General features: G+C 44.9%; 1 protein-coding gene across 1 annotated transcript in view; it reads left to right on the forward strand.

The window, feature by feature from the left end:
- Positions 1–27700, forward strand: part of DBR1 (debranching RNA lariats 1) — a 90848-nt gene that overhangs the window by 27465 nt on the left and 35683 nt on the right. Inside the window, exons 2-8 of the mRNA XM_078680513.1 lie at positions 7614–7927; positions 9084–9208; positions 10709–10789; positions 19362–19447; positions 21899–22123; positions 24125–24205; positions 24357–24505. Of these exons, the coding sequence (XP_078536639.1) occupies positions 7731–7927; positions 9084–9208; positions 10709–10789; positions 19362–19447; positions 21899–22123; positions 24125–24205; positions 24357–24505 (944 nt within the window). The 5' untranslated portion in view covers positions 7614–7730. The remainder of the gene's footprint in view (positions 1–7613; positions 7928–9083; positions 9209–10708; positions 10790–19361; positions 19448–21898; positions 22124–24124; positions 24206–24356; positions 24506–27700) is intronic.

The raw sequence follows: 27700 nt of genomic DNA on the forward strand, positions 1-27700 counted from the left end.
AAAGAATGTTCATATATGTTCACAAAAAAGAGTGGTGGTCCTTCAAGTTATTCTTCAAGAGAATTTTATTTCAATCTTCAAACACAATCTTGACAGAGATGACAGCCAACATGTTTCGCCCAGATCGGGCTTCCTCAGGGCAAGATGGTATATTGGATGTAAATGTCAAAATGAGAAACCGCGCGGTTTCTCATTTTGACCAACCACTACGAAGATTCGGAACCGGGTGTTGGATGGCTCCTTCACGCTCTGCATTGTAACTTGTTACATCCAGTGACACCTACCACAGTGTCCACCCGGAAAATGTATGTATTACCCGCTCAGACCTGACCACTATATGTATCAGAGATAAATCCATATGAAAGAATTTTTGCATCAGTACCGTGTTTGTGCTCAATGTTTACTGGCATCCATCTTTAAATAGAAAACGCGTGGATTGTTTCACTTTTAGACAGCTTTAATTCGACACCTAAGAATTGGGTTCGTCCTCCTTGTGACATCATACTGAAGTTTCATTTACATCCAATATACCATCTTGCCCTGAGGAAGCCCGATCTGGGCGAATCGCGTTGGCTGTCATCTCTGTCAAGATTGTGTTTGAAGATTGAAATATAATTCTCTTGAAGAATAACTTGAAGGACCACCACTCTTTTTTGTGAACATATATGAACATTCTTTTGAAAATCATTTGATATATGTACTGCACTGTAAATTGTTGCATAGCCAATAGGTATCGCCTTTGGGACATTATAAGTGCTGCATAGCTAATCACTTATAAGGTCCCAAAAACGAGATCTATTGGCTATGCCAATGCTTCATTAGGTCGAGTATTCAAGACCTTTTGTATATACTTTAGTATATACTTGTATACTTTAGTATATAATTATATGTGTATGTACTTTGTGGGATCTAGAGATCAGACCTAGGACTTGTCTGCTTAAGCTTAGGGGCTTTTTACTGTTCAACTGCCACTGTTTAGCTGTCTTGATAGAAAACGACCAGCGGAGGTCAGTAAAATAACAGAATTGCTTTCTGCTGAGGGACTTTTTTTTCTTCTTCTTTTTTTTTTGGGTAACTGCCTCTATTTAACTTTCTTTGATTAAAAAAAAAAAACAACCAGCAGAGGTCAGTAAAATACCAGAATCACTTTAGCATTCTCTAGATTCCAGTCCAAAGAAATTGTCTTCCACGAGCACCCGGAAACCATAATATATTTTTGAAATCTTGTATTTTCGGTGATATGACCACCGAAGGCCGTGATTTTATATTAAAAACAGAGCTTTGAACTATACAATTTCCCGCCAGAAGGCAATAGTTCACTCCATTGTTCCCACACCTGGCGTGTCACGCAGTTTGGTGCTTACTTTTCCTCCATGTTAAATAACAGTAGATGTTTTAGCACCCAGGCTAATGTGCTGCATAGCAAACTACATATAAGGTCCCAAAGGCGAGACGGTTGCATTGCAAATGCTTGTTTTGCTGAGCTAGATGAGCTTTTTTGGAAAGTTTCATGCAGATTCATGTAACAGTACCAACGTTATTAGCGAAACAACAACGCTTTTCTTATTTAAACTCTGACCTAACTGTAACTAAAAAGTGGCGACTGCCACTAATAAAAACAAAACATAACATTAGTAATCTGAATCATCTGTCTGGTCTAGAGTTCTGTTTTGCATAAAGACACGACGCCCATGTCAAAGATATGTGACGAGGATTCATTTCTGCTTGTGAGTTTTGCTAGTGTTATGAAGCCATTTCTAAACACTATGAGGTTTGTTGTTTCATAGTGAGGAATATTACGTAAAATGGAGACTGTTGAAGCTGTCACCACTTTGCCCACATATGGATGTGCAATCATCCCAAGATATACCAAAGATCTGCAAAGCTACATCTAGGGATCTAAATTTAAAGTGTTATTTTTCAAATGAGGTTACATTTACCTTGGACTTGGTGATGACTGGTTGAAGGTCGATATATTGTAAGGTAGGAAACCATTATAGCTGTTCATCAATAATATATACTTTTGCAGCGTGAATCTTTCTTTAAATTCTGCCGTAACTGCCACCACAAATATGCGCTGAAGGACCAGCACCCGGTTTGCAATCTCTGCCTACCGGTCGACCACTAGAGCAAGGATTGCAACGCCTGCTCTGCATTCACCCCGAAGACCCTCCGGGTTAGAGAGAGACCGAGAAGAGCCAACTAACATGCAAGGAGAAAGCCAACCTCCGTTGCTTCTGGACCTGGCCCTCTCCAGCGACAAAGGACAACATCGCGGACGGACTAGATGACTACACGGTCGTAGAGACCGATAAAAAAACATCTAAAGAGGTAGGAGAGACGCCGACCCCTAAAACCCAACTGACTCAAAAGCCTGAGTCAGACTCTCGAAAAACAGAGTCTAAGTTCACGAAGGGTACACTGGTGCCGAAAATCTCGACGGCCGCAGCTGCACCCAGGGACAAGCAGCCCAGCGGATCCTTCGAAAAGAACTCCCAGACGGAGAAAGCTGGCGAAAAGCCACGGTCGTCGAAGCACATTCCCGAAAAGGACCTCTCGACGGAAAAGGACTTGAAGGCTTCTTCGATGTAGAGGACTACATCGAAGAGGTCGGCCGAAACACTCCGCCGAACAGGCCGCCGAGATGGAGAGAAAAAAGAGAAGGCTAGAGGCTGAAATGGATAACATCCTGCAAAGGAAAAGTGTTTGACGAAAAAATGAAAAGGTTCACGATTCCGTCGACACCGCCGCCGACGTTCGTCGAGAGAGTTTGACGCCGAAGAACCGCCGAAAAATCTCCTGAGTCCCAGGAACACCTAGAGGAAGAGGGCCTATACTACGACGAGGAAGGCGGCGATTACCAGAGGACGAGTTTCGGCTCTGCATAGTCAGTGGCACAGGACCTGGAGTGGCAGGACCTCTACGCCGAAAGCCCAGAAGAACCCGTGGAGTCGTACCCTTCGAGGCCTTCGCCGCCAGATGACATTGGGGTCTACAACATGGTCATCAGGAACGCGGCAACGGCTTCTGGAGTCAAACTGGAGGAAGAAAAACCAAAGGCATGCTTCCTCTTAGAGACCCTGCTGCCCACTCAAACAAGAAGTCAATTCCTCCCCATGCTTCCAAGTGCCCTGGACCAAGCGAATTGCAGGTCTGTCACACCTAGGATGGAGAAGAAATACAAGCACTCCTCTAAGGAGCCAGGAAAAGGGCAAACGTCACAACAACCTCAGGCCCACCACCAGACAAAGAAAGTGGGAGGATGGACCTAACTGGGAGAAAAGTAGAGAGGAATTCAGCGGTACACTGGCGCATTGCAATTTCTAATGCCCTACTAAACAGACATGCATACCAGCATTGGGACGAGGTCGGACAGCTACTCGAACACCTCCCTGAACAATACCTACAAAGAGCGTCACACCTGGTGGAGGAAGGCAAGAATATAGCAAATTCATGCCTGAAATCAGCCTTGGATGGGGCAGACCCATCCAGCAGGCTCATGATGATCGGGGTCACAGAAAGAAGGCTGAGGATCACAGGCTTCAAGCTAGAAGTACAGAACAGCGTTCTGAGCACTCCATTCAATGAAGAAACACTGTTCGGGGCACCGGTGGATGAAAAACTCACCCAGCTCAAAAAGGAAAATGAGACCGCAAGGTCCATGGGGGCCTAGCAATTCAGAGGCATGAGAAGGGGTACCCCGACACGGAGACCAAACGGAAGGGGGAGGAAACCAGCCGGGAATGTCACATCAGACATTCCAGCAGGCCTACCAAAGCGACAATCAAGCACAGCAGGGCCAGCAAAAACAGACCTGGCAGTACCAGCCTCGGGCCAGTCCTTTCGCGGGAGGGCGAACAGACGAGGGCAAACCAGAAGAGGGGGCCAGCAACCCATCTCAAAGTGACTCCATCCGACCAAGCATGCCCACCCACACGATCTCTCTGAAGGTGGGGCACAACAAGGTCAACAAAAGAGGGTTACACGGACCAAGCATCAATGATCATGTAACACCAGTAGGAGGCAGGCTAAAACATTTCTTCCAGGAATGGAAGAGGATAACTACAGACAAATGGATACTCGACAACATACAGTTTGGATACTGCATAGAACTGGAAAAGAAACCACCAAAGAGGAAGGCGCGCTCAGCAAAAGAACTAGCGCTACTCCTAGAAGAAGCACAAGAACTTCTCCAAAAGGAGGCCATCGAACCAGTTCCATTCATAGAAAGAAACAAAAGTGTACTCAAACTATTTCCTAGTACCAAAAGTGGACGAAACGCTTGGACTTATCCCAGATCTAAGGTTCCTAAACCGATTTATATAAAAATTCAAAATGACATCCCTACAAGAGGTCTTTCCTCAAATAAGGGTCGGAGACTTCATGTCCACCGTAGACCTCAAAGATGCCTACCTGCACATTCCCATGAACGGGCAGCACAAACATCTACTACGATTTACCATCAACAAAGAACACTACCAGTTCACAGCCCTAGCCTTTGGACTAAAATCCGCACCAAGGGTCCTCACCAAATGTCTCACTGCCGTGGCAGCGCACCTACGGAGGGAAGGGATTCATGTATACCCTTACCTCTACGACCGGCTAATAAAAGCAGGTTCCCACAGGAAATGCAAGGAACACGCAGAGTGGGTCACAGAATTACTGACAGGCCTGGGATTCTCCATATACTGGGGGAAATCCTCAATGGAACCAGAGCAGGTGAAGATCTTCCTAGGAGCACAGATCAACACCATACAGAGCAGGGAACTAGAGAACACTTGCCCTGCTGAAGGAGACACGCCACTACCAGAAGGGGCGAGCTCTGACAGTGAGGACAGCGAGCAAGATCATGGGGATGATGGCGTCCTGCAATCACCTGGTCCCCATTATACAGCTCCACATGAGACCATTCCAGGAATGGCTGCAACAACAATGGTCACAAGCTATAGGAAGATCTAGCGGTTGTAACGCATGCAGTGCAGGAAGAGGTAACATGATGGAACAAGGAGAGCCTTTAACACCACCAACCCCAACGGTGACCATACCACAGACGCATCCCAGATGGGATGGGGAGCACACATGAACAAGCACACGGTGAGGGGTCTGTGGACCCCAGCATATGCGATCAGACACATCAACTACCTGGAACTGAAGGCCGTGCTCCTCGCCTTGAAGGCCTTCCAGAAACAACTGTACAACCAGAGAGTGTTGATACAAACAGACCACACAACAACAATGTTCTACATCAACAAACAGGGAGGAACACAATCAGTGGCACTATCCAACCTAGCGCAGGAAATATGGAGATGGGCCTTCCCACTCAAGAGACCTACTGGCCATACACCTACTAGGGAAGGACAATGTGGAAGCAGACCGGCTCAGCAGACAGACATCAGCATCCCACGAGTGGGAGCTCAATGCACAGGAAACGAAAAGGCTATTCTGGAGGTGGGAAACACCAACAATAGACCTATTTGCAACACATCAGAATGCAAAATGCTGATACTTAGCACCGAGGCAACCAGAGGAACAATCCCAGGGGAATGCCCTATGGATAAGCTGGTCAAAAACATTTGCCTACGCTTTTCCCCCAATACCACTGATACACAAGGTACTCTACAAGTGCAGAACTGGCAACATGACACTGATCCTGGTTGCACCACAGTGGGCAAGGCAGACCGGGTACTCACAAATTATGGAAATGGCGCAGGGAACACCCCACAAGTTAGGGAAAAGAAAAGACTTACTCTCCATGCAAAACGGAGAAGTACTACACCCAGAGCCAGAGTGCCTCAGCCTACCTGCACGGCTCCTGAAGACATAGAATTTGCACACCTAAGGCTGCTGGAGAGCACTCTGCGGGTGCTACGAGAGGCAAGGAGACCTACCACACGAAGGCGCTATGTGGCAAAATGGAAGAGGTTTCCACTATGGTGCAGCAAGAAAAAGCTGGACAAAAAGATGACCAGGAAATCAACGGTGCTAAAATATCTGACACACCTACTGAAAGAAAAACTAAGTTCATCCTCGCTAAGGGTACACCTAGCAGCGATAGTAGCCTACACAAGAGAAGAGACAGGAAAGAGCTTCTTTACATCACAAGTAGTGAAAATATTCCTGGAAGGGGCTAAAAGGATAGCACCCCCCAAAAGGATGCCACCACTGGCATGGAACCTTAATTTAGTCCTAACAGCTTATGAAGGCGCCTTTCGAACCCATTCATAAGGCATCACTACAAATGCTCACAATGAAGACTGCCTTTCTAGTGGCAATCACCTCGCTACGCACTGTAAGGGAACTGAAAGCGCTAACACTGCAAGAACCCTACATTCAAATACACAATGATAAGATGGTAATGAGAACTGACCCACACTTTATGCCAAAGGTGGTGACTAGGTTTCACATTTCTTTCAGAAACCATCCACAAGCGCAGAGAGGTCACTGCACACACAGGAAAACAAAGCAGTTCTTTGTTTTCTTCGCAAGCAGTTTCCTGGGTAGACCAGTAACGAAGGGAACCATCGCACGATGGATCGCACAAACTATACAATTCTGCCACAAACGGGCAGGCCAAGAACTAGCAGGGGGGAGGGGCACGAGCCCACTCTGCCAGGAAGAAGGGAGCAACAATATCCTTCCTGGCTAACACACATCATTCAAGACATATACCTGGCGGCAACATGGGCTTTAGTGCACATGTTCACTAAGCACTACTGTGTGGATATACAAATAAACAAGGAAGCACAAGTAGGACAGCAGGTGCTTCAACATATATTCAACAACCAACGCTCATCTTCCACCCAGCCGCCACAAACATAACAAAACCGCTACAAAGTCTATGCACAGCATAGTGAATCCAGAAAGATTCACGCTGCAAAACGAATAGTTTCTTACTTGTCGGTGTAGTTTTGCAGCTTCAAGATCTTTCTGGATTCACTAGCGAACCCACCCACCTCCGCCAGTAAGATGAGGCAGTAGAAGAAGGTGGAAATACAAGGACAATATAGAAACAGACACCTTAAAGGACAAAGCGGAAAAATCGCTTACTTTGAGCAAGAACTAGATAACCTTGCCAAAGGATTCACAAACCGAACACAAAAACAAGAAAAAAAGAATCCGAAGATGGCGCCCAAAGGTGGGAGCTTCCGCAGGAAGCGTGCCGACGTCACAGGAAGAACACCAAAAGGTGGGACGTCAACGCCCACCTGGGGTACGGAAAAAAGAAAGAAAAGACTACGATTCCGGACCCAACCACTAGACTGCGGAATAATGCACAGCATAGTGAATCCAGAAAGATCTTCAAGCTGCAAAACTACACCGACGGGTAAGAAACTATTTGATTTGCCGTGTGTGGATGCCAATGCTGATTTATCTTATATGAAATCTCATCCTAGATCCATGATCTACAGGGCTTCATTTAACAAAGATACACCGATTGCTTAACTGCTCGTGTCAAAATTTTTTTTTTAAAGATGATGATAAACACAAGTGGTAGCCATATGATTGTCAGAAAGCTAAGTGGTCCGATAATTTAATAATTGAGCTATAAAAACAAAGAGAATCTAATGAGTTCTTTCTTTTTTTCCCCTCCCATTACCCCAACCCATTTTCAGAGTTTGGTGTAGTTCACATGACCCAGTAGACGATGGGACCATTAAAATAAGCCACCGAAGAAAATAATTGTCTCCATTAGATTCTGACTAAGAAGAATTTGAACATCACTTTGCATCATGAAAGTTGCTGTTGAGGGTTGCTGCCATGGGGAGCTGGATAAGATTTATGAAACCATCCAGTTTCTGGAGAAGAAAGAAAACATCAAGGTTGACCTGTTGCTGTGCTGTGGAGATTTCCAGGCCGTGCGGAATGAGGGTGACATGAAATGCATGGCAGTGCCACAAAAGTACAGACAAATGCAGACCTTCTACAAGTGAGTGATTTGCGAGAGCAACATGCCTTGTTTTTTCGTTGTGGAAGCAGAAAAGACTAGTAATTCATGCACAAGATTAAATCCAGATTTTGTTATGTTGGTTGCTTTCCAGCTACTCGTAGGTTGAAACTGCCTGAAAACACTGGGATAGGGGTCCGGGAAGAGGGACTGAGGGAACCGCTTTTCCTTTTAGTTTCTTTGTGCAAAATTCTGCCATTTGGTAATGCACTTTAAGTTGATTTCTCAGACATGATCCTTCATTCTAACTTGATCCTTCCGGGGCTTAAAAATCCGGACATTTTTAAATTTAGTTAATTTATCTTGGCTCTGTGTTTAACACCTATCTGACCTGCAGGTTACACATTTGCATCCCAAACAGACTAGCTCATCCATGCCAGGTGTGTAAATTGATTATCATGAGTAATTAAAGTGCTTAAATAAGAGAAAATCTGTTCTATGAATCATGATGTATAATGTATATTTCAATATTTTCCATTTACCATCCAAGTGATCTCCAGTCATCATTTTGTCTTAATACAGAAATTAGCCATTCATGGCTTCAGCTACCTGGCACAGTACTGGAGATGACCATGTCCAGGACTGGATACAAAGCTTGATGTGACATGACTGATCAAAAAAAGATGTGTTCTCTAAATTAGAACACCATATGCTAAATGTTGTCTTAACTGGTGGTTGTAGTTGTACCTCAGGTTAGAAACGGAGTTGTAGTATTCCAGATGACCTAATTACATTGATATGTACATTTTATTGGTGAATCACAATCTCCCTTTTCTGCTATTTTCATAATCTTTTTGCTCTCAACTATTCCTTTTGCTCTCCCTTAGCCATGCCACATTGTGTATTACTTTGAGGTCATCACTATGGGAACTCAAATACTAAAAAATAAGGGGAATTTGTACTGCTGTTTCCATCGCTACATCCTCTTTTTGCACAGGATGTTGCACTAATGCGGCATGTGGTGTAACTGTTCTGTTTGTGTGAGAAGAGCTTGCACTACAGCTGCCCATGCTGTACATTTTCTGTTTGTGTTAATAGTATTATCTTTTCGTTGTACAAACATAAAACTGATGGACTTTGTTGATGTGAGTTCACAAAGCATTCCCTTTGACGTCTAACAGCCTCCCTTCTGTTGCAGGTATTACTCTGGTGAGAAAAAGGCACCAGTTCTGACTATCTTCATTGGGGGAAATCATGAAGCCTCTAATCACTTGCAGGAGTTGCCCTATGGTGGCTGGGTCGCCCCCAACATTTATTACCTCGGTAGGATGTCATGTAGTTGTGTGTGTGTGTGTTTGTTTATTTATTTATTTATTTATTTAATGGTTGTTTGCAATTTGTATCTGTCTGCGTATGGCCTGGTATTGGCTGACAGACATCGATGTATGTAGAGCGAACCAAAACAAATAAAAGTTGTGGTGCTCTGGATTCCTCGCGTATAGAATTGCATGTGCAGCCACCAGATTAGAGGTCCCACATCAATTTTTTTCAATTGTTTCATTTTCAAGTGTTATTGTTTTAAATCTTGGCATTGCAAATACAAACCAGTGAGGCTATCGTAGCACATTTAAGGCAAATGCATATATTACTAGTATACACTTTGAGCTTCACTTGTATATAATGTGAATGGTGAAAATGACATGGTAAAAGAAGCATGGTCTAACTTGCAGTCACGAAAGGAAGCGAAAGTGTTAGGCCGAAAGTCCGCCTGAATGACTTTAGTTGCCGTGTTTTGCCCTGTGGGTTTTTCTAGTTAGCCGTGTATTTTTTTTCCTCCAGTGAACTTGACAATTCCTGAGATCTGTCTTTGCTTTCAGAGCGAAGAATTACGCATTTGAACACTTAAGTTTCAAATTAAATCGTAGTTCGTGACTACCGAAAAATACTAAACTTGCACAAGTATAAGTTTATCTTTATGAATCGGACCCTGTGCATACAACGTATATTTTGCAACAATCCTTTCTAATATCATCGTTGGCGATGCAGTCCTTGAAAAGAAGATAAGTCCATTTGCAGGAAGCACTCTGATTTATTTTCAGCAGCACTGAATGTTTTGAAAGTAAGCTGATTAAAATAAGTATATTCTCACTGACTCTTTTCAAAGTGAATCCTGGTATCGGTGCCAGTGTTCCACACACCTCTTCCTCAGCCTCCTTATGTCAAGGTGCCAACTTCTCGCCTCATAGTCCTAGTGGATACAAAATCCTTAACTGGGTGACTGAGGTTATTGGGATAGGCATCTTCTCGGCAAAGCTGACAACTACTCAACCCAGACCGTATTTAGCTGAGTTTCCATTACAGTTCAATAGTGCTTGCTGCAATTAGCGTTGGTTCAAGTTAATAGTGGGCACTGGAACCTTATTTCTTTGCTCCTGTCTTTCTATCAGCCTTTCTCATTGCTATACACGTTCTCGGCTTGGAAATTCAGGTAGATAATGTTTGCAAAATGTTCAAGATCTGTCCGGTGGGAGGGAGAGATTGAATATGAATCTAAACCTAAAAAAACAGCGTTTTCCCTGGAAAAATCTACACCATTGACTTAACCTGCATATTAGATGGGCCAGTATTGAAAACACGTTTTTGTTAAATGTTTGTTACTCAACAATAGGATTGTTAGAGACTGACTTAGAAAGTGATTTCAAATAGACATATTTCCGAAGTTTCTGTTAAAGACTTGCATCTCAAAATGCCCAGAGACATTCTGTAGCTTTTCCTAATGAGCTAAACTTTAAAACCTTCTTTATTTTTGTTGTAACTTTTCAGGCTATGCTGGAGTTGTGAACTATCGTGGGGTTCGTATTGGGGGTCTGTCTGGAATTTTCAAATCTCACGATTATAAGAAAGGTAAATATAAATGTCAAGTACACAAAATCAAGCTCTGCTGACTGATACCACTTTATCGTATTGAGTGTACAATACACCGATCCTGATCTAAAATGAAAATTTCTTTATTTATTTTTGCTGATGGAATTCTTCTCAAATCATCTTTAAACAGGAAATAATTCTGCCAAAGTTTGATCTGTTAAGGGGTTATCTTGGCTGCGTGGCTGGTATGTGGTTGTGTGCACTGTCGATTCACTGCTAGTGGAAAACTGTAGAAAAGTATTGGCATGGGAACAAGTGTTTTTACATTTCTTTCAGGAGTAAAATAAATTCCAGCTGAGGTAATTATGAACCTATGGTGATTAAAATATACTACCAGATATAACTTGCATTAATTTCTTTTTGAAGGATGGGTTACCTGCAGCACAGTACATTCCCTTGCTGGTTGTGTTGGGACTTGGGACTTGGGAGCATATGTTTCCTCCCTCAAAGCGCTTTTAATAACTGGATTAGCAATAATTAAAAGCAAAACTATATAAAGAGGAGGATCACCAAAAGAGTATACATTCGTGTGCCAATCCAAATATTGAAAACCGTCCAATAACAAGTCCTTAGGCAGTAGATTCAGTTCAAAAGATCTTCATTTTATCAATCACAGTTCAGTTCATACTTGTACTAATATTCCAATAGGTGTGCTGTATTCCTTAGTTTAAATCAGACTCCACATATTAAATCAGCCGACGGGTTTTGTCCTCCAGGGACATCCTCAGGGCTCTAATTTGTAGAAAACATGTGCTATCTTGATAATCCTTGATCTCCACTTCTTATGGCTCACTCTAGTCTTATTACTGCTAGTCTTGGCTATTTATTGCCAGTAGATAATCTTTCATGCTACGCTGATCAATCTGTGATATTTCCGGTTTGATTCATCGTAGTTGTTCGCTTTTATGCGGAAAATATCTAATATACCACACCTGTTTGTGTGGACTTAATTCTGTTCACTGATCCTTCATCTTCGATTGGAATTTCTATCTCTGCCTGTGTTTAAAAAAAAAAAAAAAAAAAAACTTTTTATTTAGAATATAGGCTCTCATGAAAATGGCGTTGTACATAGTAGGTAATGGCAGGTGTACATGCATATAACAGACGGATACATACCAAGCAATATGAACATCATGATTCTGCAGAAACAGTTCCGAAGTCCTACATAAGCCTCAGGACAGCAATGAGGCAGCCTGGGTATCCCACACTTCCCCTATATACCTCCTCCTACGCCACCCATATCTTTTCCCATTTCCTAGGACACTCCCATCTCTTATAAATCACTCTTTCCGCCCTTTGGCACCAGTCCAAGTCATGTTCCCATTCTTCCACCGTCGGTAGAAGGTCGCTACCCCACAGGCAGGCTATGTTTCTCTTGGCGACCATGCTTGCCAGCGCCAGCCAGGCCTTATCCCATTTTGGCCAGGTGACGTCATTCGTGACTCCTAAAATATGCCATTTAGCCTCCAACGGGACCTCCGACCCAATCACCTCGGACATTATGGCAGCTAGGTTGGACCAGTATGCCCGGATCTTGACGCAGTCCCATAGGATGTGGAAAAAGGAGCCCTCCTCCCCACAGCCACGCAGACAGAACCTAGAGTCAGCATACCTGATACGATGTTGTGTTGTGCGGGGAGTGTAGTTGGACCAATCTAAACCGTGCTCTGATTGCTACTTCTCTAGGGCTCTGCAGCGCCTCCCGCCAGTCATCCTCCTCTAATAACCCGACATCAGATTCCCATTTTTCCCGGATCGGTTCTAGGGGATCAGGGATGTTGTTGATAAGCTTCTTGTAAGTGAGGGAGATGGCCTAATCTATCATCGGGTCCAGAAACAGTCTGTCCTCTAGCGGGGCATATTCTGGTAGATGATCCCCCCCCCCCCTCTGGAGGATCTGCAGGACCGCGTGTCGGACTTGTTGATAGTGTAGGAACTCCCCTCCCCCCCCCCCCCCATCTGGAATTCCTCCTGTAGTGCAGTGAACTCTAGCACATCTCCTCTTTTCCAGAGGTCTCCTAGCACGTCAATACCTATCTGGCTCCATCTGCCGAGGCCCTTCAGTTTCGTCACTTCGGGAAGATAGTCTCCGACCCACAACGGAGTCTGAGCCGTGAGTTTAGCCTCCCAACCCAGCCGTTTGGACACCTTCCGCCACGCTCCAACCACTGCAGCTGTCTGAGGCAACGGGGGCAATCTACGTCTGCCCTTCCGATAGAGCGCGTCCAGGTATGTACCACTCCCCAACACCATGCGGTCTACTCTGTAGGCTGGTTCTTCCATCAGGGCGAACACCCACCCATTAACATTCACCAACTGAGCCGCCCAGTAGTAAAGTCTAATATCTGGGACAACCCCCCCCCCCTCGTATAGACCTCTCTGGAGCTTCCTCAACGCGATTCTAGGGCAACCACCTCCCCAAAGGAGTGTACGGATCTCTGAATCTATCACCCGGAAAATCTTCTCCGGGACTGGGAAGGGGGCACTCTGCAATACATATGAGGCGGGGAAGGGCCATCATTTTAAAGAGGACGGCTCGTCCCATCAGGGAGAGCGGGAGAGTCCTCCAATGAGCCACATCGCCATGCAGGCATTCCAACTGGCTCTGTATATTCAAACGTGTGAACTCGGTCTCTGATGTCGTAATGCAGATGCCCAGTTATCGAAAGGTTTCTTTCCAGACCAGCTCTGCGCAGACCTCACCCAGCTCCAGGGGAGGCCCTGACAGCCAATGCCTCAGAGATTTACTCCAGTTGATACGGTATCCATAATGATCCCCGAACAACCGTAGGAGTGACATCCGGCGCGGAATGGAGATCGCTGGCTCCTGTACATAACGTAACACATCATCTGCGTATAAGGAGATGCGCTCCTCCCAGCCGCCCCTAAGTCAATGCCTCGCACTATGGGATCAGCTCTTACCCAGGCCGCCAGCGGCTCGCCAGAGCAAATAGCGTCGTGGAAAGCGGACAACCCTGTCGCGTCCCTCGCCTCAGCTCAAACTCCCTGGAGAGGACGCCATTAACCCGGACCCTTGCAAGCGGTGCCGTGTATAGGAGTCTCACCCACGTTTGAAAGGTGTCTCCAAAGCCCATTTTGTTCAAGACCGCATAGATGTAGGGCCATTCAATGCTGGCAAAGGCCATGCTGGTATCTAATAACAGGAGAGCCGCCAGCACCGCTGGACGAGTGGACATTGACTGGAGTACCCCAAACAGCTACTGTAGATTGAGCCTGGTATTCATGTGGGGCATGAAGCCCGACTGGTCCGGGTGGATCAGGGATTGGATTACCGCTCCTAATCGAGTGGCCAGAACTTTGCTGAGGACCTTGGTTTCAAAGTTAAGGAGGGAGATGGGCCTGTAGGAGCTACATAGATCTTGTGGTTTGCCCGATTTATGGATCACGACTATCGTTGCCGACCGAAGATCTTTCGGGAGCACCCCGTCCTCCCTAGCATTGTTAAACATATGCAGCATGTGAGGGGCCACCCGCCCCAATACACATCGGAACGCCTCCGCAGGGAACACGTTGGGGCCCGGAGCTTTCCCTGCTTGTAAATCACTCATGGCCGCCTCCACCTCCTCCACTGTGATGTCCGAATCTAGAAGGTCCCTATCCTCTGGTGCTAAGACCTTGAGGGTGATATCCCCTAAGAAGGCAGTGCACTCCCACTCCTGCTTCTCAGTGTGCGGCTGATAGACGGATTCATAATATTGTGCAAACACCTTGACAATTTCCGCCCCGGCTTCCCTCGTGGCCCCGTCAACCTGCTGAATACCCAGAACCCAATTACGATACCTGTCCCTCTTCTCGAGCCAGGCTATCATCCTATTTGCTTTGTCCCCCAGATCTTATACACGACGTTGAGTTGCAAGAGCATGCGACCGAGCCTGGTCCGTCAACACATCCTCAATTCCTTTTCTTTTAGACGTATTTTGTGTGTAATGTCCATCTCCTGCTCCCGGGTCCCCTCCCTCGCACTTTCCAGGGCCTGAATCTCCGATTCTAAACCAACGACCTTGGCCTGTTCCTGCTTCCTCCTCTTCCCAGATTCTGCCTGCACAAAATCCCTTGCCACGGTCTTGAACGCCTCCCAAATGATATCAGGAGACCTGACCGAACCCACGTTCTCATCAAAGTAGAGATCCACGCGGTCTCCGAACCGCTCCCGAAACTCCTGGTCCTTAAACAGAAAAGCATCCAGTCTAGGAGGTGTGGACCAATCTCGCCTGGGACCCCTCATTTGCACTTCCACCGGGGACTGGCCAGATATACCTCTGGCTTTATGACAACTGCCGTGGAAGAGCCCTGTATGTCCCACCCGCGTGAAGAGGTAGTCCATTCTGGATCCTGAGCCATGCGCTGCTGATGTGTGTGCAGTGCCGGAGGTGGGGGTTGTGCGCCCTCCAGAGGTCCGCCAAACCTAGTGCTCTAACAAACTCCCCTAGGTGGAGCCCCACCCCCTGATCAGATGGGGTCCCTGATCTGTCCACTTCTCGTACCATCACATCGTTCATGTCCCCTCCCAATAGCAGGACTCCATCTGGGAACTCCAGGAGCAGTTTTCCTAAGTCCGGAAGTGTGGTGCTATGCAGCCTGGGTGGGATGTATACAGAGCAGAGATTGACTGTGGAGCCCTCCCACTGTCCAGAGATAGCTACATAGCGCCCCAAGGGGGTCAAGCCACCTGCGATTGATCACTAGGGCAAGTGAGTTTTTCGCAAGGATCCAAACCCCTCTGGAGCCCGTGGTAAAGCCCATGTGTGCCTCCAGTGTATAACCAAACCTATTGAGTGCCTGGTAGTGGTTACCCACCAGATGTGTCTCCTGTAGGAAGACTATGTCCAGAGCGTGTCTGCGAAGGTACTGAAGGACCATGGTACGTTTTATTTTATTCTGCAGTCCATTGACGTTCCACGATAGAATGTTAACCTTCTGTGTCACCGATGTATGTACCATAGTGTATGAATATAAAACAGCAGGATTGCATTCGCCCTTCCCTACTACCGCCAGCCACCCTCATGTCGGTCAGCCAAACTACTAGGGCCCCTCGCACACAAGTCTGCAAAGCACAAAGATTGAACACTCGACTACTCCCCCCCCCCCCCCCCCCCCCCAACTCCCCTTCCCCCTCCCCCCAACCTGCTACCCTGCCTCTCAGGTCAACGTGACCCAATGTACCCCAACCAGCAGAGCGCCTGTCGCCCATAAAAACGAAAACTCTGGGGGGGTGTGCGACGATCAGAACCGCCGCACGGGGACGGCAACCAATCCCACCATCACAGTATCAGCAGCTCGAGCACCTAAACCTAGGGTGGATGCAAGCAAACATAAGAAGCACATCGAATCTCAGGCGTGAACGCTGCCAGACCCCTCCCCCTCCCCTCCTTCACCCCTCTCCCCCCCACTACTCAAGTCCAATTTAGGAGTCCATATAAGACCAAATGTCTCACCCATCAACCAGTCCGGACATGAATCTCCCTGGTCAGTAAGTACCCCATAGCAGAGCGTTCACACATTACATGTTTCTCCATGCGATTCCCCAGTCTGTGCCTCTCTGGCCCACCTCAGCCAAGATCAGGCGAGGCAGACAGGCTCCGAGCCCTCACACCACCAGTCCTCCGGGTCCCATCCTGTCTCCCCCTCTCCGCCGACCCCGTAGAGGAGGCCGGTGACCGCTCCACCGCGTCTCTCCAGCCATCTCCCGTCCATGAAGCGTCTCGATTTTGCGCCTGCTCTTCCAGCCATGTAAAGACTTCCTCCGGGGATGTGAAGAAGTATGAGTTCCAACGCAGAAGAATCTTAAGGCGCGCAGGAAAGAACATCATGTATTTGATGCCACGGGTCCGCAGCTCCCTCTTAACGGCGTCGAACGACCTGCGCTCCTGCTGCACCTTTACAGTGAAGTCGGGGAAGAACCGGATGTTGGCATTTTCGATCCGCAGGTCCCCATGCTGTCTAGCGGCCTGCAAGATGGCGTTGCGGTCCCTGTAATTCAGGATCCTTGCAATAATCGTCCCAGGAGGGGCACCAGGACGAGGGGAGGGGAGCGGGGCTCTATGTGGTGCTCGTTCAACAACAAAGAACTTAGAGAGTCTCTTGGGCTTCAGGTGTTCAGGATGAGATCTACACTCGGCCCCTCCATTTTTTCCGGGACCCCCACTACCCGCACGTTGTTCCTCCGGGCCCGTCCTTCTTGGTCCTCCAGGCGTGCCTCCGAGTGTCGCTGCTGCTGAGTGAGTCGCTGGACCGCCCTGTAGCTCCATGGTAGTCTGTTGAAGATCCGCAATCGCCATCGCGTTTTGAGTGGCCTTCTCAGAGGTTTTGTTCAGATCCGCCCGCTGGAGGGCCGTTTCTATCGAGACCGCGTCTATTTTGGCTTCCAACGTCGCCCCTAGGGACTGAATCGCCTGCATGATTGCGGCTAGAGACGGCTCTGTGGCCCCAGAGCCATCAGAATAGTCCGCCTCAGCCCCCCCCCCGCGCTGCGCCGTGTAATTGTCCATTGTGTTAGTCTGTGTGGTAGTGGATTTTTTTGGGCGCGTTTTGTTTCTTGTGATGGCCCCCGTCACAGGCACTCCCTGCCAGACCTATACCGCCTCAGTCGGCCATACCACGATATACATGGACACAACCACAGGGGGTGGGGCAGGATGGGTCCCGCGCTCGTGATAACGCCAGAGGCACCTGGTCCCAGGCCCCGCAATTACACGTGGCCCTCCTCCGCCACCGCTACCTGCGCCGAGTATCACCAGGCCGCCTCCTGTCTCTCACCACGTCAACCGGGGTTCCTGGGTCATCAGAGAAGCCCCGCGGGATTCCTCCTCCACCTGCAGGCAGCTCCCGGGCAGTACCAGTCAAGATCAGTGTCCGTGTGGGCCCACGCGTGGACCCGCCGTCCGGGAGCTCGACCGCCACCAATCCGGGTCCTCCACTAAGGCGGTCCTGGGCAGAGCCGGTGTCCGAGTCCTTCAAGAGGGCTGGGCCCCTTTAAAGGGGGGGGGAGGGGTCAGGATCAGAGCGCGTTTCCGTGCCTTCCAGCGCCGGGGGGCCGCGTCCAACGGAGCGCGGGCGCCGGCCCTCTCCCCTCACTGCCGGCCCTCTCCCCTCACTGCTGGCCCGCGTTAGAACTAGAGGCCGGTGCTTCTGACCGCAACCATGCCCTGCAGGCCTCAAAATCGCTGGTCGGCGTCACCAAGTCACCCGGGGGGACACAGGAGATCTGCGCTGCCTCCCGGCGCTGTCAGCGAGTCGGGGGATGCTGATGGGTGGGTGCTAGAGCAGGATTTTGAGCCGGATTTATGGGGCTTTCAGTGCGTCCCCAGGCGCGCTCCGATGTTATGCGGCCATTATGATCGCCGCCAGGCCACGCCCACTCCTGCCTGTGTTTTTAATAGTTACATTCTCCACATGTTCTTCCTGTCGTTGATCGTCTCTCTAGCTGAGTAGTTTGTTCTCCTTCGGCGCGGCCCGATGTCTGAACTGGGGTGGTGGAGTGAGCTAAAGAATGAAGATGGATTAAACCCAGATCAGTTGACTGGGGGTGAGTGTTTGATTTGCTCAAACGCTCAGTCCATCATCCCCTTTGGTATTGCTTTGTTCGCCCTAAGTTGGCAGGGTATGCCCAGACGTGGGTCCCTTGCTCACTTTGCCACTGGAGTCAAGATAGCCTGGCTGATGAGGGATATGAACCAGAAACCAGTCCCAGGATGCTTGTTTCCGGTCCAGGGAAGACATGCCTTGGCAGTTCGGGCTGGACTGTTCCCATGAGGCACAGGGTCAGACCGATTTGCATATCTGAACTGGGGTGGTGGAGTGAGCTAAAGTATGATGATGTGTTAAACCCAGATCAGTTGACTGGGGGCGAGTGTTTGATTTGCTCAAACGCTCCGTCCATCATCCCCGTTGGTATCGCTTGTGATTACCTAGGCATAGTACATACAGCTCTGTCTGGAAGATCTGTCATATGTACTTCGTGGGATCTGGAGATCAGCCCTAGGACTTGTCTGCTTCCGCCTTTGCTTAGGGATTTTTTTCTGTTCAACTGCCTCTATTTAACTGTCTTTATAGAAAACGGCCAATAGCGGTCCGTAAAATAAAAGAATTGCTTTCTGCTTCGGGACTTTCTTTTTAATTTTTCTGGCAACTACCTCTATTTAACTTTCTTGATAGAAAACGACCAGCAGAGGTCAGTGAAATACCAGAATCACTTTAGCATTCCCTAGATTCCAGGCCATCGTAACTTGTATTCAACGAGCACCCGTAGACAATATTTTTTTAAAAGCTTGTATTTTCAGTGGTATGACCACCGAAGGGGCTGATTTTAAATAAAAAACCGCTTTGGACAATACAATTTCCAGCTGATAGGCAGTATTTCTCTCCATGTGTTCCCATACCTGGTGTGTTCCGCAGTGTGGTGCTTACTTGACGTGCATGGTAAAGCACAGTAGATGTTTTACCATCCAGTCTAATGTGCGGCATAGCTAAATACATATAAGATTCCAAAGGCGAGACCGGTTGCATTGCAAATGCTTGTTTCTTTTTTCAGGCCATTTTGAATATCCACCGTACAACCAGCAGACAATGAGGAGTGCCTATCATGTGAGAAACATAGACGTATTCAAATTGAAACAGGTTGGTGGTAAAGAATCTTGGGATTGGGAATTGGTTGTGGGACTGAGAATGGTCATAAAGGATTTTAAATACGGCAGCTTGGTGGCTAATGCTTTGCCTTCCCTTTACTATTCTGCTATATTTTAATATAAAAATATGGCACTTAAATAGTCCCTCTACGACTTAGCAGTGGAAGGAGACTTAATTTACCATTTTATATTTCTTAATTAATTGATTGGGCGTCCGTGACCAATCTGAACGAAACTTCCCAGCATCAAAATTAAAGATGCATGTGTTGCTTTAGGAAACTTTAATTTGGGTTTGTCGCATGAGGTCAACAAATCTAAATATGGCTTTTCCAAGGCTCCGGGTTACCAGGGCCAACTAGTATTCAAGTTAGGCACTCTTCCATAACACTCTCACAATACATACTGGTACAAGTGCAGGTTTAGGTTTAAAGGTCATGGGGAGAGGGCTGTCAAAGCCACCTCATCAAAAGCCTGATGGGGACAAATCTGTAAACCTGGTGGTGGCATGTGACAACTATGCCCCTAAACGATGCCACAGAATTGTTTTGTACGGCTAATTTCTCCAGTCCATCGTTTACTCAATTTATCAAGTTAATTGATATCTACTTAAAAGCTCTAATGATTTGTTTGTGTTCCTGCCTATGCATGGAAATCTTTTTGGACACCCGATGTGTATGCATGAATAACCTGTTTATAAAGAAAGCAGGTGTTAGCATTGTATCATACACCTGCTGTAAGCATTTCTATAGTGGTTAATTTTATGTTCCACTCTGTGCCTGGCAGGAAAAGGTGAATTGGAAGAATTCCTGATATGTTGCTGGCATTGAAAAGCCCTATGGTGGCATTTTCCTTTTAGGGGGATAGGGAATTCTCTGACTATTGGTATTTGTCACCGCCTGCTGTCCCGACCTAAAAAAGTAGGCTGTCAAATCAGCTGTAATCATCGTTTCAAGTGTTTTCCACTAGGGTTGAAAATGTATTTTAGTATGGGTTTAAACTGAGTTTCTCTGCTATACATCTCTATAGCATTACAGGGCTCTGTTGAGACTCGAGCGTGGAATAGTGCACACTCTTCTAGGGTCAGTGGATCTAGATATTTCTGCAGTGCAGTTAAGGTTGGGTGACTACCTTCCTCCAGGTCATTACGGACAATATTCTGGGAAAAGTTGGGGCCCCTAGTCAAAATTAGATGAAACCCATGACAGGGAAATAGCAATACGGGGAAAAGGGAACAAGCACTGGGTTGCGGTGCTACTGTTAATTTTATGCTACAATTGTATCACAACAATATTACTGGCTTTGATATGCACCACACATGTTTATTGTCAAATATATATTTCTTTTATCTTCTATATTTTTTCAAAATTGATGATATATATTTTTCTTTTTTTCTCTTTTTTCTTACACAGTTGACAAACAGTGATAAAACAGCATATAAAAAACGTTTTTTCTATTTCAAATCATGATCAGATAAATATGAATCAAATACTATCTTTCTAGACAAATACAAATTAATTCCTAAGTAAATAAGGCCACTCAAAGACAAAAATGAATGAACAAATTAAATATAATGCTTTTTAAAGATGAGTTTGTCCAATATGTCAGCATCAATTGGTTAACAAATACTATACAAAAAAACACTGGTATCAGACAGCCATTATCATCTGAAAAAGAAAAATATATAAATATAGATCCTCTATTTTGAAAAAATATAGAAGATAAAATAAAGATATATTTTTGACAAACATGTGTGGTGCATATCAAAGCCAGTAATATTGTTGTGATACAATTGTAGCATAAAATTAACAGTAGCACCGCAACCCAGTGCTTGTTCTCTTTTTCCCACATTACAGACAATATTTCCATTCCTTGACGTGTGATAGTCTAATGCAATTTGTTTTGGAGTCCTGTTGTGCTTCCATTGAACTGATTAGACCTTAATCAATCGAGTCAATTAATTAAAGGGGGAAAGTACAGGACTGATGGGAGTGTCTGTAACTACCTCGAATGAGATTGTCACGTTATGCTGAAGTTCTATTTCAAAGAGTAACCTCTAAGGCCTAGAACATAATCCCAGCAGAGTTTGTTGAGTAACATATGCTTGTCGAACACCTAGGATGAAGACACCCACTGAATGGTATTGAAAAAATGATTTGGACTTTTGAGAGCATGCAATTGTCTCTTGTGCTGTTGTGGGCTAAAGAATGGACCAGATCAATGTGTTGGTTTTCCTGGGCTGCTTTCACTGTCAAGGTTTTAGTAATTCTTTTTACATGTGCTCTGTTTCTTCTTTTTAATAACCAGCGGTGTTATGTGACTGGTTGCAAGTTGAGGGTTAGTTGGTTGGTTTTGATTGTCTTGTACATATCTTCTGATGTGATGTTTTCTCATGGAAAGCCTTAGCTTGTCTTCCCACCAAACTTTCACGGTTTTGTAATCTAAGCTGAAGCAGCCTATGGACATCTTCCTGTCGCATGACTGGCCTAGGAGCATCTATCATTACGGTAACAAAAAGCAACTGTTCAAGATGAAGTCCTTTCTGCGCCAAGAAGTGGAGTCTAACACCTTGGGCAGTCCTGCCGCATCTGAGCTCCTGCAGCACTTAAAGCCCACCTTTTGGTTTGCTGCGCATCTACATGTTAAATTTGCAGCTTTCATGCAACATCAGGTAATCCACATTCTACCTTGAAAACTTTACTTAAATAAGCTTCCTTGACATTCCTTCACTGAGCCTTTATGAAAAGATGATAGGATTCATTTGGTGCCTCAAACAATGTATGAAATGTAGCACTCAAGTCCTTGGCACTCCCTTTGATGAGTCTTCTAATTTAGGGAGCGCTAATGTCATTTCACAGAGGTACAGAATATTTCATTTTTTAGGTGTGTTTTATCACCTGAGTGTTCTTGGAGTGTCCCTGTCCTTGTTTCTGTTGTTTCCACAGACACTTGTGTTTGTTTCTACACCAGGTTTAGAAATTTGATCTTTACAGGACTGCTGGAAAAAAAAAAGTCTGAGGTTGCAAAGCATTCAGAATGCCTCAGCCAGAACTCTTAGGCCTTAGGACATTTAGCCATGTTTCCGGTTCACTTTGACAACTGTACTGGTTACCTATCCAGCAAAGGATCCATTTTACGGTGATCTTCATCATGTACAAAATAGATTAAGGACGGGGTTTCAAATTCCTGAAATAGCACTTCAGTAAATACCATCTGTGATCTTCCTTGATCTTTGACATCCCAAATTAAAATATAAGAAATGAGAAGGCATGGGCTTCTTCCCCTGGAAAGATGCAGTACAAACCATCTGAAATTTCAGAAGAACTTTGAAACCTTGTTCTAGTCATAATATTTCCTGTATAGCTACAGGTTAAAATGTATTGTTCCTTAATAGTACTGTGAGGCCCATTACTGGGTAAGCATTGCAATTTATAACTACCTGCGTGATAATATAATACTTTTTAGCAATTTCACTCTCAAATCAAATTTTCAAGATATATTTATTATTAAAATATATAATCTAAGTTTGTTTGATTAATTCCTGGTTTACTTGCCAAAATAGAATGTTTTGCCTATTACTTGATTTAAAATGTAAGAATAATCTATCCCAGGTATTGAATACTTTTGAGTAATAGACCAGTTATATTTCATATAGTGGAAACTCAAAACATGGCTTGTGGATGTTGGCGCTGATTTACAATCTTTTTAAGACCCAATTGGGTATGAACATTTTCTGTAGTTTAACAGCAAATTTCATCCACGAAAAACCCTCTCCAACCATTTTGTTTGTCCCACATTCTTATTGCATTAAAACTTATCACATCCACGAAATATGCTTGTATTGACATTGCTGCGCTTTGCATGAGCAGTAAGGAGTGGGTGGCATGGTAGCCCATCACTAAGTTTGTGTGTGATATTGTCTTTGTTAGGAACTAGATGTATTGTGGCTCCCCAGATAAAATTTCTTTATTGCTATTCCCCCACTCCCCCACCTCGTATCCTCCCAGTCCCACAACCTCAAAATAGTAGTGAAAAATCCTAAAAGAGCTAAAATTCCCTTTGTCGAACTGTGCAAAAAATTCCTTGTTTCTATATTATGCATACGCCGTGTGAGTTCCTTGTAGCATGTCAACAGAAATGCTTATGCTCAGAGTTCAACTATTTGACCTCTGTATCCAAAATTAGTCACTGTAGTGGCCTTACATTTGATCTTGAAAACGGTAATATTTGGAGTACAAGAAACAAATCTGGATTGGTAGATTGTACCTCATTGGCTGCTGTTCCAGCATATTTTGAAGGGTGCTAGAACAGATAATATATCCTTGCAAAATATGTTTGGTTCCACGTGCTGATCAAAGGGCACCTAGAAATGTACTTCTACAGGGGAAAGGAGATAATGTGGCATGGTAGTGCAATTGTATTAGAACAAACATTTGGAATTAAGAAACCGTGGTATATGTATAGGTAACTTGTTAAGTGCCATGATTACTGTACATCCTTGACGTAAATATCTAAACCTCTACTTGAGTCAAATATTTTCTTTTCCTGTGGCATATGGGAGTACTATCTAATCAAGCCTGTCTATGCCTTTAAGTGAGACCAGAATGATGGTTTAAGTAAACATATGGGTAAAGGTTTGTAAGTTATTTAATTCTGTGTTTTCTATTTTCAGACCAACAATGGTAATGAACTTCCAAAATCTACTAAGTTTTTAGCTTTGGACAAATGCCTGCCACACCGAGATTTCCTGCAGGTACTGTGTGATCACTCAACCTATAATTCATATGTGAATTCTGCTCTGTGCATGTGACTGCATGTTATTTGTTCTAATATTCTTTGAGTTGCCACTTTTGATATTTATGGTTGAAATGTAATCGTGGCTTCTGCCACTGTGTCTCACATAGGTGGTAGACCTCGATCATGACCCTAGTAAACCAGAAGACAAACTAGAGTATGATATCGAATGGCTGGCAATCCTGAAGGCCACCAACCAGTTGGTTAACTTCACACCAAAGATGTGGAACATGCCAGAAAACAACGGCCTCCATGCTAGGTAAGTCACAAAGTGCCTACAGGATCCTGGCACTTAATATCTAGTAAACGATAGCTCTTCATATCCGTGGTAGTGGTTTGATTACCTTCTCTTAAAAATGCAATTGTTTCTTCAGTTTCCACTATTCAAAAAAAGTACAGTAAGAAGTAAAAGAACGGCCTTGAGGCCACTCCTCGTATGCCATGCATGTTTTTCATGGTTTGCCATTGCATGGCTAAGCTGTCCCTCAGCACCGGGGCATTTGAAGGATGGTTACTTTGTCCCATTTGTATTCCTATTAGGTTTTGGTGATGGCGCTCAAGTATCCATCTATCCTTTTTTTAGTTTTTTTTTTTAGACCAGAACCAGTGTGTTCTCTGATGTGTTTACTTTGATGAAACGCCATCTTGTACTTACTGTATGGATGCCTTAACCTGTTATGAAGTGCCATTTATTAATTACCCTTGAAGGTTAATTTCCTTTTACATTTGTTTGCTGCAGTCAGAACACTGGATTTTTAGTTTTTGTTATCACAAAGTAGAGATGTGCACCTCATTGGCTCTTTTTTTTATAAAGGTGCATAAAAAATAGTGGTACTTTAAAAAACAAAATACCTTCAATATTTTGCTAAGTGGACGTGTGTTCTCCACTTTCAATGCAAACTTCACCTTCAGAATCATTTTCATAACCATCTTCTCCACGGTGCACTACAGACTATTCAGGCAAAGACCCATCTCCCTTCTTTCATATTTTCATAAGTGTTACTTCATTATGACATTTTTTTTCTACCACAACTGGTGGTAACGCACACAAAGGTGGACCTATTGACTTGCCAAAGCCTGTCTCCTGTTAAAAGCCACCTTTCCACTCTGAATGTACTTTAACAAAAAAAGGTCTTATTTTTAATCAATTGCAAACACAACAGTGATGGACAGAATGTGGATCAATGTCACACATTCACCCCCGTCAAAAGATCTGGGCCCAAATCCATCGTTTTTCCACTCCACACCACCCTGGGTTAGACAATGGCGATATGCAAATCAGCGCTGACCCTGTGCCCCATGGGAACAGTCCAGTCCGAACTACAAAAGCCATGTCCTTCCCAGAACGGAAACAAGCATCCGAGGACCGGCCCGGTTTCGAGGTAACACCTCTCATCAGCCCGGCTAGCTTGACTCCAGTGGTGTGGAGTGCCTGGGACTCACGTCTGAGCATCCCCAGTACACTTAGAGCGGTAATTGCAAACACAACAGTGATGGACAGAATGTGGATCAATGTCACACATTCACCCCAGTCAAAAGATCTGGGCTTGTTTCCGTTCTGGGAAGGACATGGCTTTTGTAGTTCGGACTGGACTGTTCCCATGTTGCACAGGGTCAGCGCTGATTTGCATATCGCCATTGTCTAACCCAGGGTGGTGTGGAGTGGAAAAACGATGGATTTGGGCCCAGATCTTTGGACTGGGGTGAATGTGTGACATTGATCCACATTCTGTCCATCATTGTTGTGTTTGCAGGTACCGCTCTTATTTTTAATCAAGGCATGCTATGCTGTATGTATTCAATGTTCGCAAAACAGATGCACGAGGGAGCATTGTCTAATGTCCAGGCTTCATTGGCGCTACTCAATGCTGTCATATCTTTGGGAGAACCTTTTTGCATACAGTGTGATTTTTTTACCATGGCAGGAGTCCTCCTACCAATATGAGATGACATTTAATGAAGGAGGAGCCAAATGAATTGTGTTTTTTTGGATTAGGGGTTGTAGGGGTGGTAGAGGTGAAGGAACAGGAGGAGGTTTGAGAGGAAGACCGAGAGAAATGGGAAAAGGAACAAAAGAATGGGAGGAGAACAAGTGGAAGAGATGGGGGAGGAGGAGGATCTTGGGAGATTCAGAGGAACAGAAAGGATACGTTTGAGAAAAGAGGAGAATTGGGAGAAGGCAGTGGAAAAGGAGGAGAAAAATACTTTGAGGTTTGAGTTTTAATCTGTATTTTCACAAGGGTGCAGTTTACTTTGGTATTTTTGTGAAGACACTAGTCTAGAACGGTCTTTTATCTACATCCAGGCTGTGTCTATAAGCTTAAAGCCATTCACTTTATTCCCTTGTTCTGCGTGGCTGTAAGTTTTGCTGGCTGGGCATTTTTTTCAAATCTTGCCTAACCTAGTTCTAATTAGTAAATTGGTTAGAGCCTGGTCCTCACATAATTATTTTTGTGAAGTGTCCTTACTTCATTAGCTATTAAAATGGAGTTTGCATGCTATTGGCATGCGCTTATCTACCAGTTGGTACCCTTTCCCCTTACAATTTCTGATCCAGGTTACGTAGCCTTACAAAAATATTTCGTTCACACTGAGCAAATTCCTAAGGCAGAGCCTTGTCCCAGGGCTCTGGAACGCCTTTGCGGGTCTCTTTTACTTATCCTCTTTCTTGGCTCTGGTAGCTCATATCCTGAATTGTGTTTCAGCCGTTTGTCTAGTCATGCACAGTTTTCAATGGCTGACCTGCATAACCCATTTGTCTCTCGTTTGAGCAACTGCTGGAGTAGTATGATACGTGCAAGTCTGTCCAGAGCCATCTTGATAATTGTAAGCAAAAGTTCCCAGGCATACACAAACGTACTAGCAAGTACACATGTAGATAAGATTATCTACAACAACATTAGCCAAACTGCTTTCTCCAATAAAAATTGGTTTTAATTTCTCAGATATTCATAAAAAATTCATATGATAAAAATACATTACAATGTTCAGAGTCAATGCAAACTTCATTGTAACTATACATGATTTGTTAAGATTAAAATTTCGATAAACATTTTAAAAATGATGGTTTCCTGTCGACGCGTTTCGACACGTAAGTTGTGTCTTCCTCAGGACTGTACCATCGGTGTTCTGTAAAAATAATAATCATGGACATTTTTTACTATATGATTCTTTTCCTGGTAAAGCAGTTTGCACTCGTTTATAACATGTTCGTTGTACCGCTAAACATTCTTCCATGGCTATTGATATACCGCATTATTGCTCAAAACATCTGTATACAACCCATTTGACTATGTCTGTTGTCTCTATACATATATGCATCTTCAAGGTGGAACATCAACTTATTTAGAATGCTAATAACAGTGTCAACTTTGGTTATATAACATCATAAAAATAGAGCACAAACATGTCTTATCATTCTTTTACATTATTACCATTTGCCATATACACTTAA

Source organism: Lissotriton helveticus, chromosome 3_1 (assembly GCF_964261635.1).
Source record: "Lissotriton helveticus chromosome 3_1, aLisHel1.1, whole genome shotgun sequence".
Lineage (NCBI taxonomy): Eukaryota > Metazoa > Chordata > Amphibia > Caudata > Salamandridae > Lissotriton > Lissotriton helveticus.